Source organism: Pristiophorus japonicus, chromosome 30, assembly GCF_044704955.1.
Source record: "Pristiophorus japonicus isolate sPriJap1 chromosome 30, sPriJap1.hap1, whole genome shotgun sequence".
NCBI classification, from domain to species: Eukaryota; Metazoa; Chordata; class Chondrichthyes; family Pristiophoridae; genus Pristiophorus; species Pristiophorus japonicus.
The window spans coordinates 13,891,137-13,905,324 of NC_092006.1; the positions used below are offsets into that span (position 1 = coordinate 13,891,137).

The following is a 14,188-nucleotide window of genomic DNA, read 5'->3' on the forward strand; positions in this document are numbered from 1 at the left end:
ACCCGCTGTGCTCACTGCCCCCGTGTCCTAACTCGCACCGAGTCCCACTCACCCATCACCCCCTGTGCTCACTGCCCCCGTGTCCTAACTCGCACCGAGTCCCACTCACCCATCACCCTTGTGCTCGCTGACCTACATTGGCTCCTGGTTAAGCAACGATTCGATTACAAAATTCTCATCCTTCTTTACATATCTCTCCAGCCTCTACACCCCTCCCTAGCTCTGTAACCTCCTCCAGCCCCTACATCCCTCCCTATCTCTGTAACCTCCTCCAGCCCCTACACCCCTCCCTATCTCTGTAACCTCCTCCAGCCCTTACACCCCTCCCTAGCTCTGTAACCTCCTCCAACCCCTCCACCCCTCCCTATCTCTGTAACCTCCTCCAGCCCTTACACCCCTCCCTATCTCTGTAACCTCCTCCAGCCCCTCCCTATCTCCTTAACCTCCTCCAGCCCTTACACCCCTCCCTATCTCTGTAACCTCCTCCAGCCCCTACACCCCTCTCTAAATCTGTAATCTCCTCCAGCCCCTACATCCCTCCCTATCTCTGTAACCTCCTCCAGCCCCACAACCCCCCCGAGATGTCTGCGCTCCTCTAATTCTGCCCTCCTGAGCATCCCTGATTATAATCGCTCCACCATCGGTGGCCGTGCCTTCAGCTGCCTGGGCCCCAGGCTCTGGAACTCCCTCCCTAAACCTCTCCGCCTCTCTCTCCTCCTTCAAGACGCTCCTTAAAACCGACCTCTTTGACCCAGCTTTTGGTCACCTGTCCCTAATATCTCCTTATGTGGCTCGGGGTCAAGTATTTTATCTCATAATACTCCTGTGAAGCACCCTGGGACGTTTCACCATGGGTTGTGGCTCAGTGAGCAGCACACTCGCCTCTGAGTCAGAAGGTCGTGGGTTCGAGTCCCCACAAAAAATCCAGGCTGACACTCCAGTGCCGTGCTGAGGGAGCGCCGCACTGTCGGAGGGACAGTACTGAGGGAGTGCCGCACTGTCGGAGGGGCAGTACTGAGGGAGCGCCGCACTGTCGGAGGGGCGGTACTGAGGGAGCGTCGCACTGTCGGAGGGGCGGTACTGAAGGAGTGCCGCACTGTCGGAGGGGCGGTACTGAGGGAGCGCCGCACTGTCGGAGGGGCAGTACTGAGGGAGCGCCGCACTGTCGGAGGGACAGTACTGAGGGAGTGCCGCACTGTCGGAGGGACAGTACTGAGGGAGCGCCGCACTGTCGGAGGGGCGGTACTGAGGGAGCGCCGCACTGTCGGAGGGGCGGTACTGAGGGAGCGCCGCACTGTCGGAGGGGCAGTACTGAGGGAGCGCCGCACTGTCGGAGGGGCGGTACTGAGGGAGTGCCGCACTGTCGGAGGGGCAGTACTGAGGGAGCGCCGCACTGTCGGAGGTGCTGTCTTTCGGATGAGACGTTAAACCGAGGCTCCGTCTGCCCTCTCAGGAGGATGTAAAAGATCCCGGGGCCACTATTGGAAGAAGAGCAGGGGGAGTTCTCCCCGGTGTCCTGGGGCCAATATTTATCCCTCAACCAACATCACTAAAACCGATGATCCGGGTCATTATCACATCGCTGTGTGTGGGAGCTTGCTGTGCGTGAATTGGCGTTTCCCACAATGCAATAGTGACCACACTCCAAAAGTACTTCATTGGCTGTAAAGCGTTTTGGGACGTCCGGTGGTCGTGAAAGGCGCTATAGAAATGCGAGTCCTTTTTGCCTTTAAATGCCTCGATACTATTCGCCTCAACCCCTCCCTGTGGCAGCGGGTTCCACAGTCTCACCGCTCTCTGGGTAAAGAGGTTCCTCCTGATGAGCGCAAAGTTTCTCCAATCAAATACTGGGAAGACCGACCGAAGCCATTGTCTTTGGTCCCCATCACTAACTGCGTTCCCCCAGCCTCCGCCCCCATCCCTCTCCCTCGCATCTGTCGATTTCTTCTGACACGGCTTGGCGTCAAATTTATCTGTTGGGTCTCATCGCACTGCTGTGAAGTGCCTTGGTATGTTTCAGTCAGTTAAAGGCGCTAAATGAACGCAAGCCATACACTGCAGCTCAGAGACATGGACCGCGTACAGCAGGCACCTCAAGTCGCTGGAGAAATACCACCAACGCTGTCTCCGCAAGATCCTGCAAATCCCCTGGGAGGACAGACGCACCAACGTTAGCGTCCTCGACCAGGCCAACATCCCCAGCATCGAAGCACTGACCACACTCGACCAGCTCCGCTGGGCAGGGCCACATTGTCCGCATGCCCCCAGACACGAGACTCCCAAAGCGAGCGCTCTACTCGGAACTCCTTCACGGGCAAACGAGCCCCAGGTGGGCAGAGGAAACGTTACAAGGGACCACCCTCAAAGCCTCCCTGATAAAGTGCAACATCCCCACCGACACCTGGGAGTCCCTGGGCCCAAAGACCAGTCCGCCCGAAGTGGAGGGAGTGCATCCGGGAGGGCGCTGAGCACCTCGAGTCTCGTCGCCGAGAGCGTGCAGAAACCAAGCGCAGGCAGCGGAAGGAGCGTGCGGCAAACCAGTCCCACCCTCCCCTTCCCTCAACCACTATCTGCCCACCTGTGACAGGGACTGTGGCTCCCGTATTGGGCTGTTCAGCCACCTGGGGACTCGTGTTAAGAGTGGAGGCAAGTCTTCCTCGATTCCGAGGGACTGCCTATGATGATGATGAGTGCAAGATGTTATTGTTGAGGGGGGAGGAGGGGTATAGCGTGCGAGCGGGAGGTTAGATAACCGCGCCCCCTCTCTGCTCCTGATCACGTGAGCCTCAAGCTCACCACACAATGGGAATCTTGGATTCAACACACAGCATTGAACCAGAACTGCTCAAACCGGTTTATCCAGATACCTCATCCCTCCCCTCCCCCCCCCCCCGAAGCCTGCAGCTCGACTCCCGAGACTCCTCGCTCACACGCAACCCGGCTCACAAGTCAAGAGACACAGTCCCCGAATCTCGCCGCACAGGAGGATCCCATTGGGCCCACGGAGCCCGTGCTGTGCCGGCTCTGTGACAGAGCGATCCAATCAGTCCCACTCCCCCCCCCTGCTCTTTCCCCACAGCCCGGCACATTTCCCCCCTTCCAGTATTTACCCAATTCCCCCGTTTGAAAGTCCCGATTGAATCTGCTCCCACCGCCCTTTCAGGCAGCGCGTTCCCGATCACAACAACTCGCTGCGTCAAAAACACATTCTCCCCATCTCCCCCTCTGGTTCCATCACCGATTATCGTCAATCTGTGTCCCCCTGGTTACCCATCCTCCTGCCCCCGGGAACAGTCTCTCCTGATTTACTCCTCAAAACCCCTCGTGATAGTGAACCCCTCGATTAAATCTCCCCCTTAACCTTCTCTGCTCCGAGGAGAACAACCCCGGCTTCTCCAGTCTCTTCCCGTCACTGAAGCCCCTCCGACAGTGCGGCGCTCCCTCAGTACTGCCCCTCTGACAGTGCGGCGCTCCCTCAGTACTGCCCCTCCGACAGTGCAGTGCTCCCTCAGTTCTGCCCCTCCGACAGTGCGGTGCTCCCTCAGTACCGCCCCTCCGACAGTGCAGTGCTCCCTCAGTTCTGCCCCTCCGACAGTGCGGCGCTCCCTCAGTACCGCCCCTCCGACAGTGCAGTGCTCCCTCAGTTCTGCCCCTCCGACAGTGCGGTGCTCCCTCAGTACTGCCCCTCTGACAGTGCGGTGCTCCCTCAGTATTGCCCCTCTGACAGTGCGGTGCTCCCTCAGTACTGCCCCTCTGACAGTGCGGCGCTCCCTCAGTACTGCCCCTCCGACAGTGCGGCGCTCCCTCAGTACCGCCCCTCCGACAGTGCGGTGCTCCCTCAGTATTGCCCCTCCGACAGTGCGGCGCTTCCTCAGTATTGCCCCTCCGACAGTGCGGTGCTCCCTCAGTACTGCCCCTCCGACAGTGCGGCGCTCCCTCAGTACTGCCCCTCCGACAGTGCGGCGCTCCCTCAGTATTGCCCCTCCGACAGTGTGGCGCTCCCTCAGTACTGCCCCTCCGACAGTGCGGTGCTCCCTCAGTACTGCCCTTCCGACAGTGCGGCGCTCCCTCAGTACCGCCCCTCCGACAGTGTGGCGCTCCCTCAGTACCGCCCCTCCGACAGTGCGGCGCTCCCTCAGTACCGCCCCTCCGACAGTGCGGCACTCCCTCAGTACCGCCCCTCCGACAGTGTGGCGCTCCCTCAGTACCGCCCCTCCGACAGTGCGGCACTCCCTCAGTACCGCCCCTCCGACAGTGTGGCGCTCCCTCAGTACCGCCCCTCCGACAGTGCGGCGCTCCCTCAGTACTGCCCCTCCGACAGTGTGGCGCTCCCTCAGTACCGCCCCTCCGACAGTGCGGCGCTCCCTCAGTAATGTCACTGGGAGTGTCGGCCTGGATTATGGACTCAAGTCTGGGGCGGGGCTCGAACCCACAACCTTCTGACTCCAAGGTGAGAGAGGGAGAGATGGAGAGGGGGAGACGGAGAGGGAGAGAGAGAGGGAAGGATGGACAGAGAGAGAGAGAGAGAGGCAGAGAGAGGGAGCTACGCACTGAGCCATGACTAATGCAGGTGAAAAACAATCTTTACAAACGCAATAATGGAACCTGTTTCACCATTACACATCACCGTGAATCATCCACTTCCTGTGAGCAGGATTTTGTAATGAGAGCTTTGAAATCATATCTCACTTCCAGTCACTAGTTCCATTGGAGCTGCTGCCAAATCTACTTGTCCTGGGGGGGGGTGGGGGGTGTTTGTACCCCTCCGTGACTCAGTGGGTGCCACTCTCGCCTTCCGTCTGAACCCCACTCCAGAGACCCGAGCCCATAATCCAGGCCAGCGTTCCCAGTGCGGTACTGAGGGAGTGCCGCACTGTCGGAGGGGCAGTACTGAGGGAGCGCCGCACTGTCGGAGGGGCAGTACTGAGAGAGCGCCGCACTGTCGGAGGGACAGTACTGAGGGAGCGCCGCACTGTCGGAGGGGCAGTACTGAGGGAGCGCCGCACTGTCGGAGGGACAGTACTGAGGGAGTGCCGCACTGTCGGAGGGGCAGTACTGAGGGAGCGCCGCACTGTCGGAGGGGCAGTACTGAGGGAGCGCTGCACTGTAGGAGGGGCAGTACTGAGGGAGTGCCGCACTGTCGGAGGGGCAGTACTGAGGGAGCGCCGCACTGTCGGAAGGACAGTACTGAGGGAGCCCCGCACTGTCGGAGGGGCAGTACTGAGGGAGCGCCGCACTGTCGGAGGGGCCGTCTTTCGGATGAGACGTTAAACCGAGGCCCCGTCTGCCCCCTCAGGTGGATGTAAAAGATCCCGGGGCCACTATTGGAAGAAGAGCAGGGGGAGTTCTCCCCGGTGTCCTGGGGCCAATATTTATCCCTCAACCAACATCACTAAAACAGATGATCCGGGTCATTATCACATCGCTGTGTGTGGGAGCTTGCTGTGCGCAAATTGAACTGCCGCGTTTCCCACAATACAACAGTGACCGCACTCCGAAAGTACTTCATTGGCTGTGAGGCGCTTTGGGACGTCCGGTGGCCATGAAAGGCGCTATATAAATGCAAGTCTTGTACTTTTATTGAAGCAAAAATCTCTCGATCCCAGTTTTGAAAGCTCCAATTGACCTCCGACCTCCACAGCTTTTTGGGGGAGAGAGTTCCCGATTCCCGCGGCCCTTTGTGTGAAGAAGTGCTCCCTGACCTCACCCCTGAACGGCCGGGCTCTGATTTTAAGGTGAGGCCCCCTTGTTCTGGGCTGCCCCCCACCAGAGGAAACCATTTCTCTCTCGATCCACCCGATCGAATCCTTCAATCATCGTCAACCCCCTCGATTCAGCTCGTCCCCTCAATCTCCGACACTCGAGGGAACACAAGCCCGGTCTGTGCGGCCTGCCCTCGGGGTTTAACCCTTTCAGCCCCCCCCCGGGTATCATTCTGGGGAATCTGCCCCGCTCCCCCCCCCCCTCCGAGGCCGATACATCCTCCCCGAGGGGAGCAGAGTCCCTCTCGCTCCCACCCCTGCTCTTTTGTCAACGGAAGGAGGTGCATGAGAGGGGGCTGGGGGGGGCGGGGGTCGGAGGGGTCCGATTCAGCTGCTGTCTTCTGTCCCCTGTTGACAGATGGGTGCTAAGTGGCAGTGCTGAATAGGGGCCGTGAGGATCGCGAAGGTCATTCACAGTCAACGGACCGTGTCAAAGCAAACAGCTGGACAGGCCATCAACCAACAATTAAGCTGCCCCGCCCCCGACAATCGTTAAATAGGATTGTCCGCAGGGGCGGAGGGGTGCTGCTCCACCATGGGAGGGGGCGGGGAGAGAGAGAGAGCGCGCGACTGATAACGGGAGAGGTCACTCAGCCCCTGGAGCGCCTTCCAAGCACATAACCCAGCCTCCTATCAACAAGAGCAGGCATTGACGATAAGATCCAACACCGCCTCCAGTGCGCCAGTGCAGCCTTCGGTCGCCCGAGGAAGTGAGTGTTCGAAGACCGGGCCCTCAAATCTACCACCGAGCTCATGGTCTACAGGGCTGCAGTGATACCCGCCCTCCTGTATGGCTCAGAGACATGGACCATGTACAGTAGACACCTCAAGTTGCTGGAGAAATACCACCAACGCTGTCTCCGCAAGATCCCGCAAATCCCCCGGGAGGACAGACGCACCAACGTTAGCGTCCTCGACCAGGCCCAACATCCCCAGCATCGAAGCACTGACCACACACTCGACCAGCTCCGCTGGGCGGGGCCACATTGTCCGCATGCCCCCCCCAGACACGAGACTCCCAAAGCGAGCGCTCTACTCGGAACTCCTTCACGGGCAAACGAGCCAAAGGTGGGCAGAGGAAACGTTACAAGGGACCACCCTCAAAGCCTCCCTGATAAAGTGCAACATCCCCACCGACACCTGGGAGTCCCTGGGCCCAAAGACCAGTCCGCCCTAAGTGGAGGAGGTGCATCCGGGAGGGTGCTGAGCACCTCGAGTCTCTTCGCCGAGAGCGTGCAGAAACCAAGCGCAGGCAGCGGAAGGAGTGTGCGGCAAACCAGTCCCACCCTCCCCTTCCCTCAACCACTGTCTGTCCCACCTGTGACAGGGACTGTGGCTCTCGTATTGGACTGTTCAGCCACCTGAGGACTCACTTTTAGAGTGGAAGCAAGTCTTCCTCGATTCCGAGGGACTGCCTATGATGATATGATGATCTCATTACATGCGCAGGGCTCAGTGCTGGGACCCCAGCTATTTACAATATACATTAATGATTTAAATGAAGGAATTGAATGTAATATCTCCAAGTTTGCAGATGACACTAAGCTGGGTGACAGTGTGAGCTGTGAAGAGGATGCTAGGAGGCTGCAGGGTGACTTGACAGGTTAGGTGAGTGGGCAAATGGATGGCAGATGCAGTATAATGTGGATAAATGTGAGGTTATCCACTTTGGAGGCAAAAACAGGAAGGCAGAATATTATCTGAATGGTGACAGATTAGGAAAAGGGGAGGTGCAACGAGACCTGGGTGTCATGGTACATCAGTCATTGAAAGTTGGCATGCAGGTACAGCAGGCAGTGAAGAAGGCAAATGGTATGTTGGCCTTCATAGCGAGGGGATTTGAGTATAGGAGCAGGGAGGTCTTACTGCAGTTGTACAGGGCCTTGGTGAGGCCACACCTGGAATATTGTGTATAGTTTTGGTCTCCTAATCTGAGGAAGGACATTCTTGCTATTGAGGGAGTGCAGCGAAGGTTCACCAGACTGATTCCCGGGATGGCAGGACTGACATATGAGGAGAGACTGGATCGACTGGGCTTATATTCACTGGAGTTTAGAAGGATGAGAGGGGATCTCATAGAAACATGTAAAATTCTGACGGGACTGGACAGGTTAGATGCAGGAAGAATGTTCCTGATGTTGGGGAAGTCCAGAACCAGGGGTCACAGTCTAAGGATAAGGGGTAAGCCATTTAGGACCGAGATGAGGAGAAACTTCTTCACTCAGAGAGTTGTGAACCTGTGGAATTCTCTACCGCAGAGAGTTGTTGAGGCCAGTTCACTAAATATATTCAAAAGGGAGTTAGATGTGGCCTTTACGGCTAAAGGGATCAAGGGGTATGGAGAGAAAGCAGGAATGGGGTACTGAAGTTGCATGATCAGCCATGATCATATTGAATGGTGGTGCAGGCTCGAAGGGCCGAATGGCCTGCTCCTGCACCTATTTTCTATGTTTCTATAAGAAATAGGAGCAGGAGTCGGCCATTCGGCCCCTCGAGCCTGCTCCGCCATTTAATACGATCATGGCTGATCCGATCATGGACTCAGCTCCACTTCCCTGCCCGCTCCCTTATCCCCTTATCGGTTAAGAATCTGTCTATCTCTGTCTTAAATTTATTCAATATCCCAGCTTCCACAGCTCTCTGAGGCAGCGAATTCCACAGATTTACAACCCTCTGAGAGAAGAAATTTCTCCTCATCTCAGTTTTAAATGGGCGGCCCCTTATTCTAAGACCATGCCCCCTAGTTCTAGTCTCCCCCATCAGTGGGAACACCCTCCGTGGCTGACCCCGGTTTGCCCCCGACCAACGGTGATACATTTGGCTGTGGATGGGGAGCAAATGGTGGCGAGAGCGAACGCCTTTTACATCTCGTCCTGCACCCCTCCCTCAATCCCCCTCCCCCCACATCTCTCCCTCTCCCACACTCCCCTCTCTCTCTCTCCCCCCCCTCGCCCACCCCAGGTTCCTGCCCCCTCCCCCTCACCCCAGGTTCCGGCACCCCCTCCCCCCTTCTCTCTCTTTCCCCCCCCAGGTTCCTGGTCCTCCTCCCCTCTCTCTCTCCCCCCCTTGCCCCCCCAGGTTCCTGCCCCCTCCCCCCTCTCTCTCTATCCCCCCTCAGGTTCCTGCCCCCACTCCCCTCTCTGTCCCACCCCTCTCCCCTCTCTCTCTCTCCCTCCTCTCTCTCTCTCTCTCTCCCCCCCTCCCCTCTCTCTCTCACCCCCCCTCCCCCCTCTCTCTCTCCCCCCCCAGGTTCCTGCCCCCACTCCCCTCTCTGTCCCACCCCTCTCCCCTCTCTCTCTCTCTCCCCCCCCCTCCCCCCCCTCTCTCTCTCACCCCCTCCCCCCGCTCTCTCTCTCCCCCCCTCGCCCCCCCCCCCCCAGGTTCCTGCCCCCTCCCCCCCACCTCCCACCGCTCCCCCCCCCAGCCCGGGACCCTGTGAAGCGGGGGAGGAAATGTGAACCGGCTTCCTGCGGCCCGGACACTGGGAGACAACAAGGTTGGCGGGAAGCTCACTTTCCGGGACAACACATTTTACGAGTTGCCGGGTAAAGAAAAACAGTTCCTGCACAGCTCCCGACACTCGGCCAGCCTTTCCGACCATTATCCCAGGCTCCGCGGGCTCTTAAAAGGGCAACGCTGGCCGTAGCCGCGGGGCCCACCACCACAGGCCGGCTAACGGCACGACACCTCCGGCCTGCGGCCTCCGCGGCCCCCAACGGCTCGAACTGCGCGGGAGAGCGCCTGCCCGCACTGGGCGATCCAACACACACAGCAACAACAACACTCCCCACCTTGTGAGCCAGGCGTCCAGCGAGCGACTCCCACCAATCAACACGCTTGAATAAATACTTTAACGGGAGAGAAATTTGCCGGGCAACGGGGAAAAAGAGCAGGGAAGGGGTGGGGGGGGGGGGGGGGGGGAATGGGATCGCTCTTGTCACAGAGCCGGCACAGGAACGATGGGCCGAATAGCTTCCTCATGTGCCGGTGAGATTCTCAGAAAGAAACAATTGCATTTATAGAGCACCTTTCACGACTACCGGACGTCCCAAAGCGTTTCCCAGCCAATGGAATACTTCACGGAAGCGTAGCCACTGTTGTAATGTGGGGAAAATAAGCTCATTAAAAGCACAACTGGTTCACAGATGTCCCGCTCGGGAAGGCAAGCTGCCAAGATTCCCCGGTCGAGGGCCTACACGTGACTCCAGACCCACACCACACGCATGCTGATTCTCTGATGTGGGCCCCAGTGAGCCACTCGTTTGCGTCAAAGCGCCAACAAGAGGCATTGTGGGAGCACCGCCACCACACGGGACTGCAGCGGTTCAAGAAGGAGCTCACCACCACCTTCTCGAGGGGCGATTAGGGACGGGCAATAAATGCCGGCCTTGCCAGCGACGACCCACATCCCGGAAACGAACAAACAAAAATACGAATATTTAGATCGTCTGTTTTAGTGATGTTCGTTGAGCGATAAATATCGGCCCCAGGACACCGGGGAGAACTCCCCCTGCTCTTCTTCCAATAATGGCCCTCCGACAGACAGCACCTCTGACAGTGCGGCACTCCCTCAGTACTGCCCCTCCGACAGTGCAGCGCTCCCTCAGTACTGCCCCTCCGACAGTGCAGCGCTCCCTCAGTACTGCCCCTCCGACAGTGCGGCACTCCCTCAGTACTGCCCCTCCGACAGCGCAGTGCGGTGCTCCCTCAGTACTGCCCCTCCGACAGTGCGGCGCTCCCTCAGTACCGCCCCTCCGACAGTGCGGTGCTCCCTCAGTACTGCCCCTCCGACAGTGCGGTGCTCCCTCAGTACTACCCCTCCGACAGTGCGGCACTCCCTCAGTACTGCCCCTCCGACAGCGCAGTGCTCCCTCAGTACTGCCCCTCCGACAGTACGGTGCTCCCTCAGTACTGCCCCTCCGACAATGCGGCGCTCCCTCAGTACTGCCCCTCCGACAGTACGGCGCTCCCTCAGTACTGCCCCTCCGACAGCGCAGTACGGCGCTCCCTCAGCATTAGGGTTACGGGGAGCGGGCGGGTAAGTGGAGCTGATTCCACGGCCAGATCAGCCATGATCTTATTGAATGGCGGAGCAGGCTCGAGGGGCTAGATGGCCTACTCCTGTTCCTAATTCTTATGTTGTTATGTTCTATTGCAGTTGGCCTCGATGATGAGCTCAAGTCTCTTAAGTGGGGCTCGCACCCATGACCTTCTGACTCCCGAGGCGAGAGAATGGCCCACCAAGCCAAGATAACACTTCTGCATCGCCACCATTTATTTAAAAAATCACTTCTACTTGATGTCAGCGAGTCAAGGTTTAGTAAGATAGAACCTTTAAATCCTTTATAATTAGATATTGGCAGAATGCACCTTAAATATAAGCCGTCTCGCTGCTAATTCCGATTGATATTCTTACGCAGATGTCGCCAAAACGAATTAATTCTCGAAGGACATCATGTTCGTCCAAAAGATACCATTAATCAGTCCCCTGTGTGATCTTAAAGGGGCAACGATTCACGACAGAATATATGCGAGGGAAAACGAACTCAAAGTCTTGCAAATTATGCAGTAGCTGATCGCGAGTCCCGCTAAACGCTGATCAGTTTATAGAATAGAATCATTGAACGGTTACAGAACAGAAGGAGGCCATTCAGCCCATCGAACCCATGCTGGCTCTCTGCAAGAGCACCTCAGCCAGTCCCACTCCCCCGCCTTTTCCCTGTAGCCCTGCAAATCGATTCCTTCAGGTATTCATCCAGTTCCCTTTTGAAAGCCACGATTGAGTCTGAAGGATTTTCACACACTCCCGGGGACCCCCTGTAAATACTGACACACGCTCCCGGGGACCCCCTGTAAATACTGACACACACTCCCGGGGACCCCTGTAAATACTGACACACACTCCCAGGGACCCCCTATAAATACTGACACACTCCCGGGGACCCCCTGTAAATACTGACACACACTCCCGGGGACCCCCTGTAAATACTGACACACACTCCCGGGGACCCCCTGTAAATACTGACACACACTCCCGGGGACCCCCTGTAAATACTGACACACACTCCCGGGGACCCCCTGTAAATACTGACACACTCCCGGGGACCCCTGTAAATACTGACACACACTCCCGGGGACCCCTGTAAATACTGACACACATTCCCGGGGACCCCCTGTAAATACTGACACACACTCCCGAGGACCCCCTGTAAATACTGACACACACTCCCGGGGACCCCCTGTAAATACTGACACACATTCCCGGGGACCCCCTGTAAATACTGACACACACTCCCGAGGACCCCCTGTAAATACTGACACACACTCCCGGGGACCCTCTGTAAATACTGACACACACTTCCGGGGACGTTACAGGCGCTACACAATTGCAAGTGGTTGCGACATGAAGCAAAGGCAGGTGAATGGGGTCGCAGGCACAGTTCTGCCGTGATCTTCTCGAATGCAGGAACTGACTCGAGGGGCCGAATGGCCTCCTGCTGTTCCTGTGGCGATTCCTTGGTGGTTCAACAGGTTCTGTTCGAGACTGCGATTGGGGGAGACCCCAGCAGTAAACTTCGATTGCAAGCAGAACCAACGTGATCTCGGAATGACCCTTTTAAGACCTCACTGTGTAAAAAAGTTGAAAAGTTTCTCAAAAACTTTTCTTAAACAATTGGTTTGATGTTGACACCGAAGAGATAGCAGAATTAAGTGTTCCTGCAGCATTTAGCAAGTTGCGCCCTATTCCCCCCACCCACCCCACCCCAAAATCAACGAATTATAAAAAGGAAATACAGTCCTAAAATAGTGGTGGGGCCCACCAACAGCCAATTAAAAGGGAAATGCACTCCGAAATTGGTGGGTCCCACCAGTGATTTCAGAGCATGTTAAAAGGCTTTTTTCCCTTCTTGCTATTTCCCAGCAAGGAAATAAGTTGCCAAAAGTTTCCAGTCAATCACACCGGAATATTACAACCATAGCTCTGTGTGCGTTGTGTTCACAGCAGTTACATCGCCCTGTCTTGCAAACATTGCTGGGACCTTTTCTCTGTCGGTGGGGGCTAGGGAGTGTGAAAAAGCCAGCTTCTGGTAAACAAAGACCAGGAACCACACAGTGACAATAAACCACAGCGCTCCATGCACGGAAATCGGAGACCATAGCAAGGGACACAAGCGAATTACCAACAGAATTAATAAGTTAAACTTGATTTTGCTGCCAAACTTTCATGCATTCAACCTTACTTCAATCCCAGATTTTGCATTAAATCCGAATTTTCGCATTATCTCAATCCCAATTTTGTATTAAACCCAATTTTTGCATTTAACCTCAATCCCAGATTTTGCCTTAAATCCCAATTTTCGCATTAACCTCTATCCCACATTTTACATTAAACCCAAACTTTGCATTAATCTCAACCCCAGATTTTGCATTAAATCCCAATTTTTGCATTAACTCAATCCCAACTTTGCCTTAAATCCGAATTTTTGCATTAACTTAATTCCGAATTTTTGCATTAACCTCAATCCCAATTTTTGCATTAACCTCAATCCCAGATTTTGCATAAAATCCCAATTTTTGCATTAACTCAATCCCAATTTTTGCATTTAACCTCAATCCCCATTTTTGCATTAACCTCAATCCCAGATTTTGCGTAAAATCCCAATTTTTGCATTTAACCTCAATCCCAATTTTTGCATTAACCTCAATCCCAGATTTTGCCTTACATCCTAATTTTTGCATTAAACCTGATTTCAAAATCAATTCTTTTAAAAAAAACCTTTAAGACAAACGCGTTGAAAACCTCAAAAGGGGCACCCCGAAAACGTGTAACGTTAACAAAAACTAAATCAAAGCACCCGACGGAACTTCAACACGCAGAGCGAGAAAAGTTTGGCTTCAGTTTAAAGCGAGGAAAACAATCCTTCAAAAAATGTTTTACCAACTTCGAGTGGTTTCACAAAACTTTCCAACCACTTTCTTCTGTTAATCAGTAACCGAGTGAACTTGTTTGCAAGTTGGTAACAACTTGTCTCGATTTAAGGATCGACTTACTTGGCGTTAGTGCTGTTCCAGTAAAGTGTGTATCTCTCTGCTGAAATCTGTTCCAATAATGCCAATATCCCACACAGGATAATACAAGTGATTTTCCAAGCCATGTTTGACCAGACCTTCCTTGTTTGCTTGCAAATATCTGTCCACACACACACACATGCACAGCAAGCCAGACTGATCCAAATGTGATTCCTGCAATATTCTTGCTGTGTTTTCCTGCAAGCACTCGCAGGCTCCGCCTACCCTATGACATGTAACTGAGATGAGTCAGACAGCAGTGTTTACCAACTCTCTAGTAAAACCCTGCCAGCGAATCTGAAATAGTCCCTGGCAATATGCATCAGGTCTGAAACCATCATCGTGGATAGTCCCTC

General features: G+C 55.5%; 1 protein-coding gene across 1 annotated transcript in view; it reads right to left on the reverse strand.

The window, feature by feature from the left end:
• LOC139240228 (ephrin-A1-like) overlaps positions 1 to 13,982 on the reverse strand; it is a 29,405-nt gene extending 15,423 nt beyond the window's left edge. The window contains exon 1 of the mRNA XM_070868708.1: positions 13,815 to 13,982. Within this exon, the coding sequence (XP_070724809.1) occupies positions 13,815 to 13,918 (104 nt within the window). The 5' untranslated portion in view covers positions 13,919 to 13,982. The remainder of the gene's footprint in view (positions 1 to 13,814) is intronic.
• Between the last annotated feature and the right edge of the window lie 206 nt (positions 13,983 to 14,188).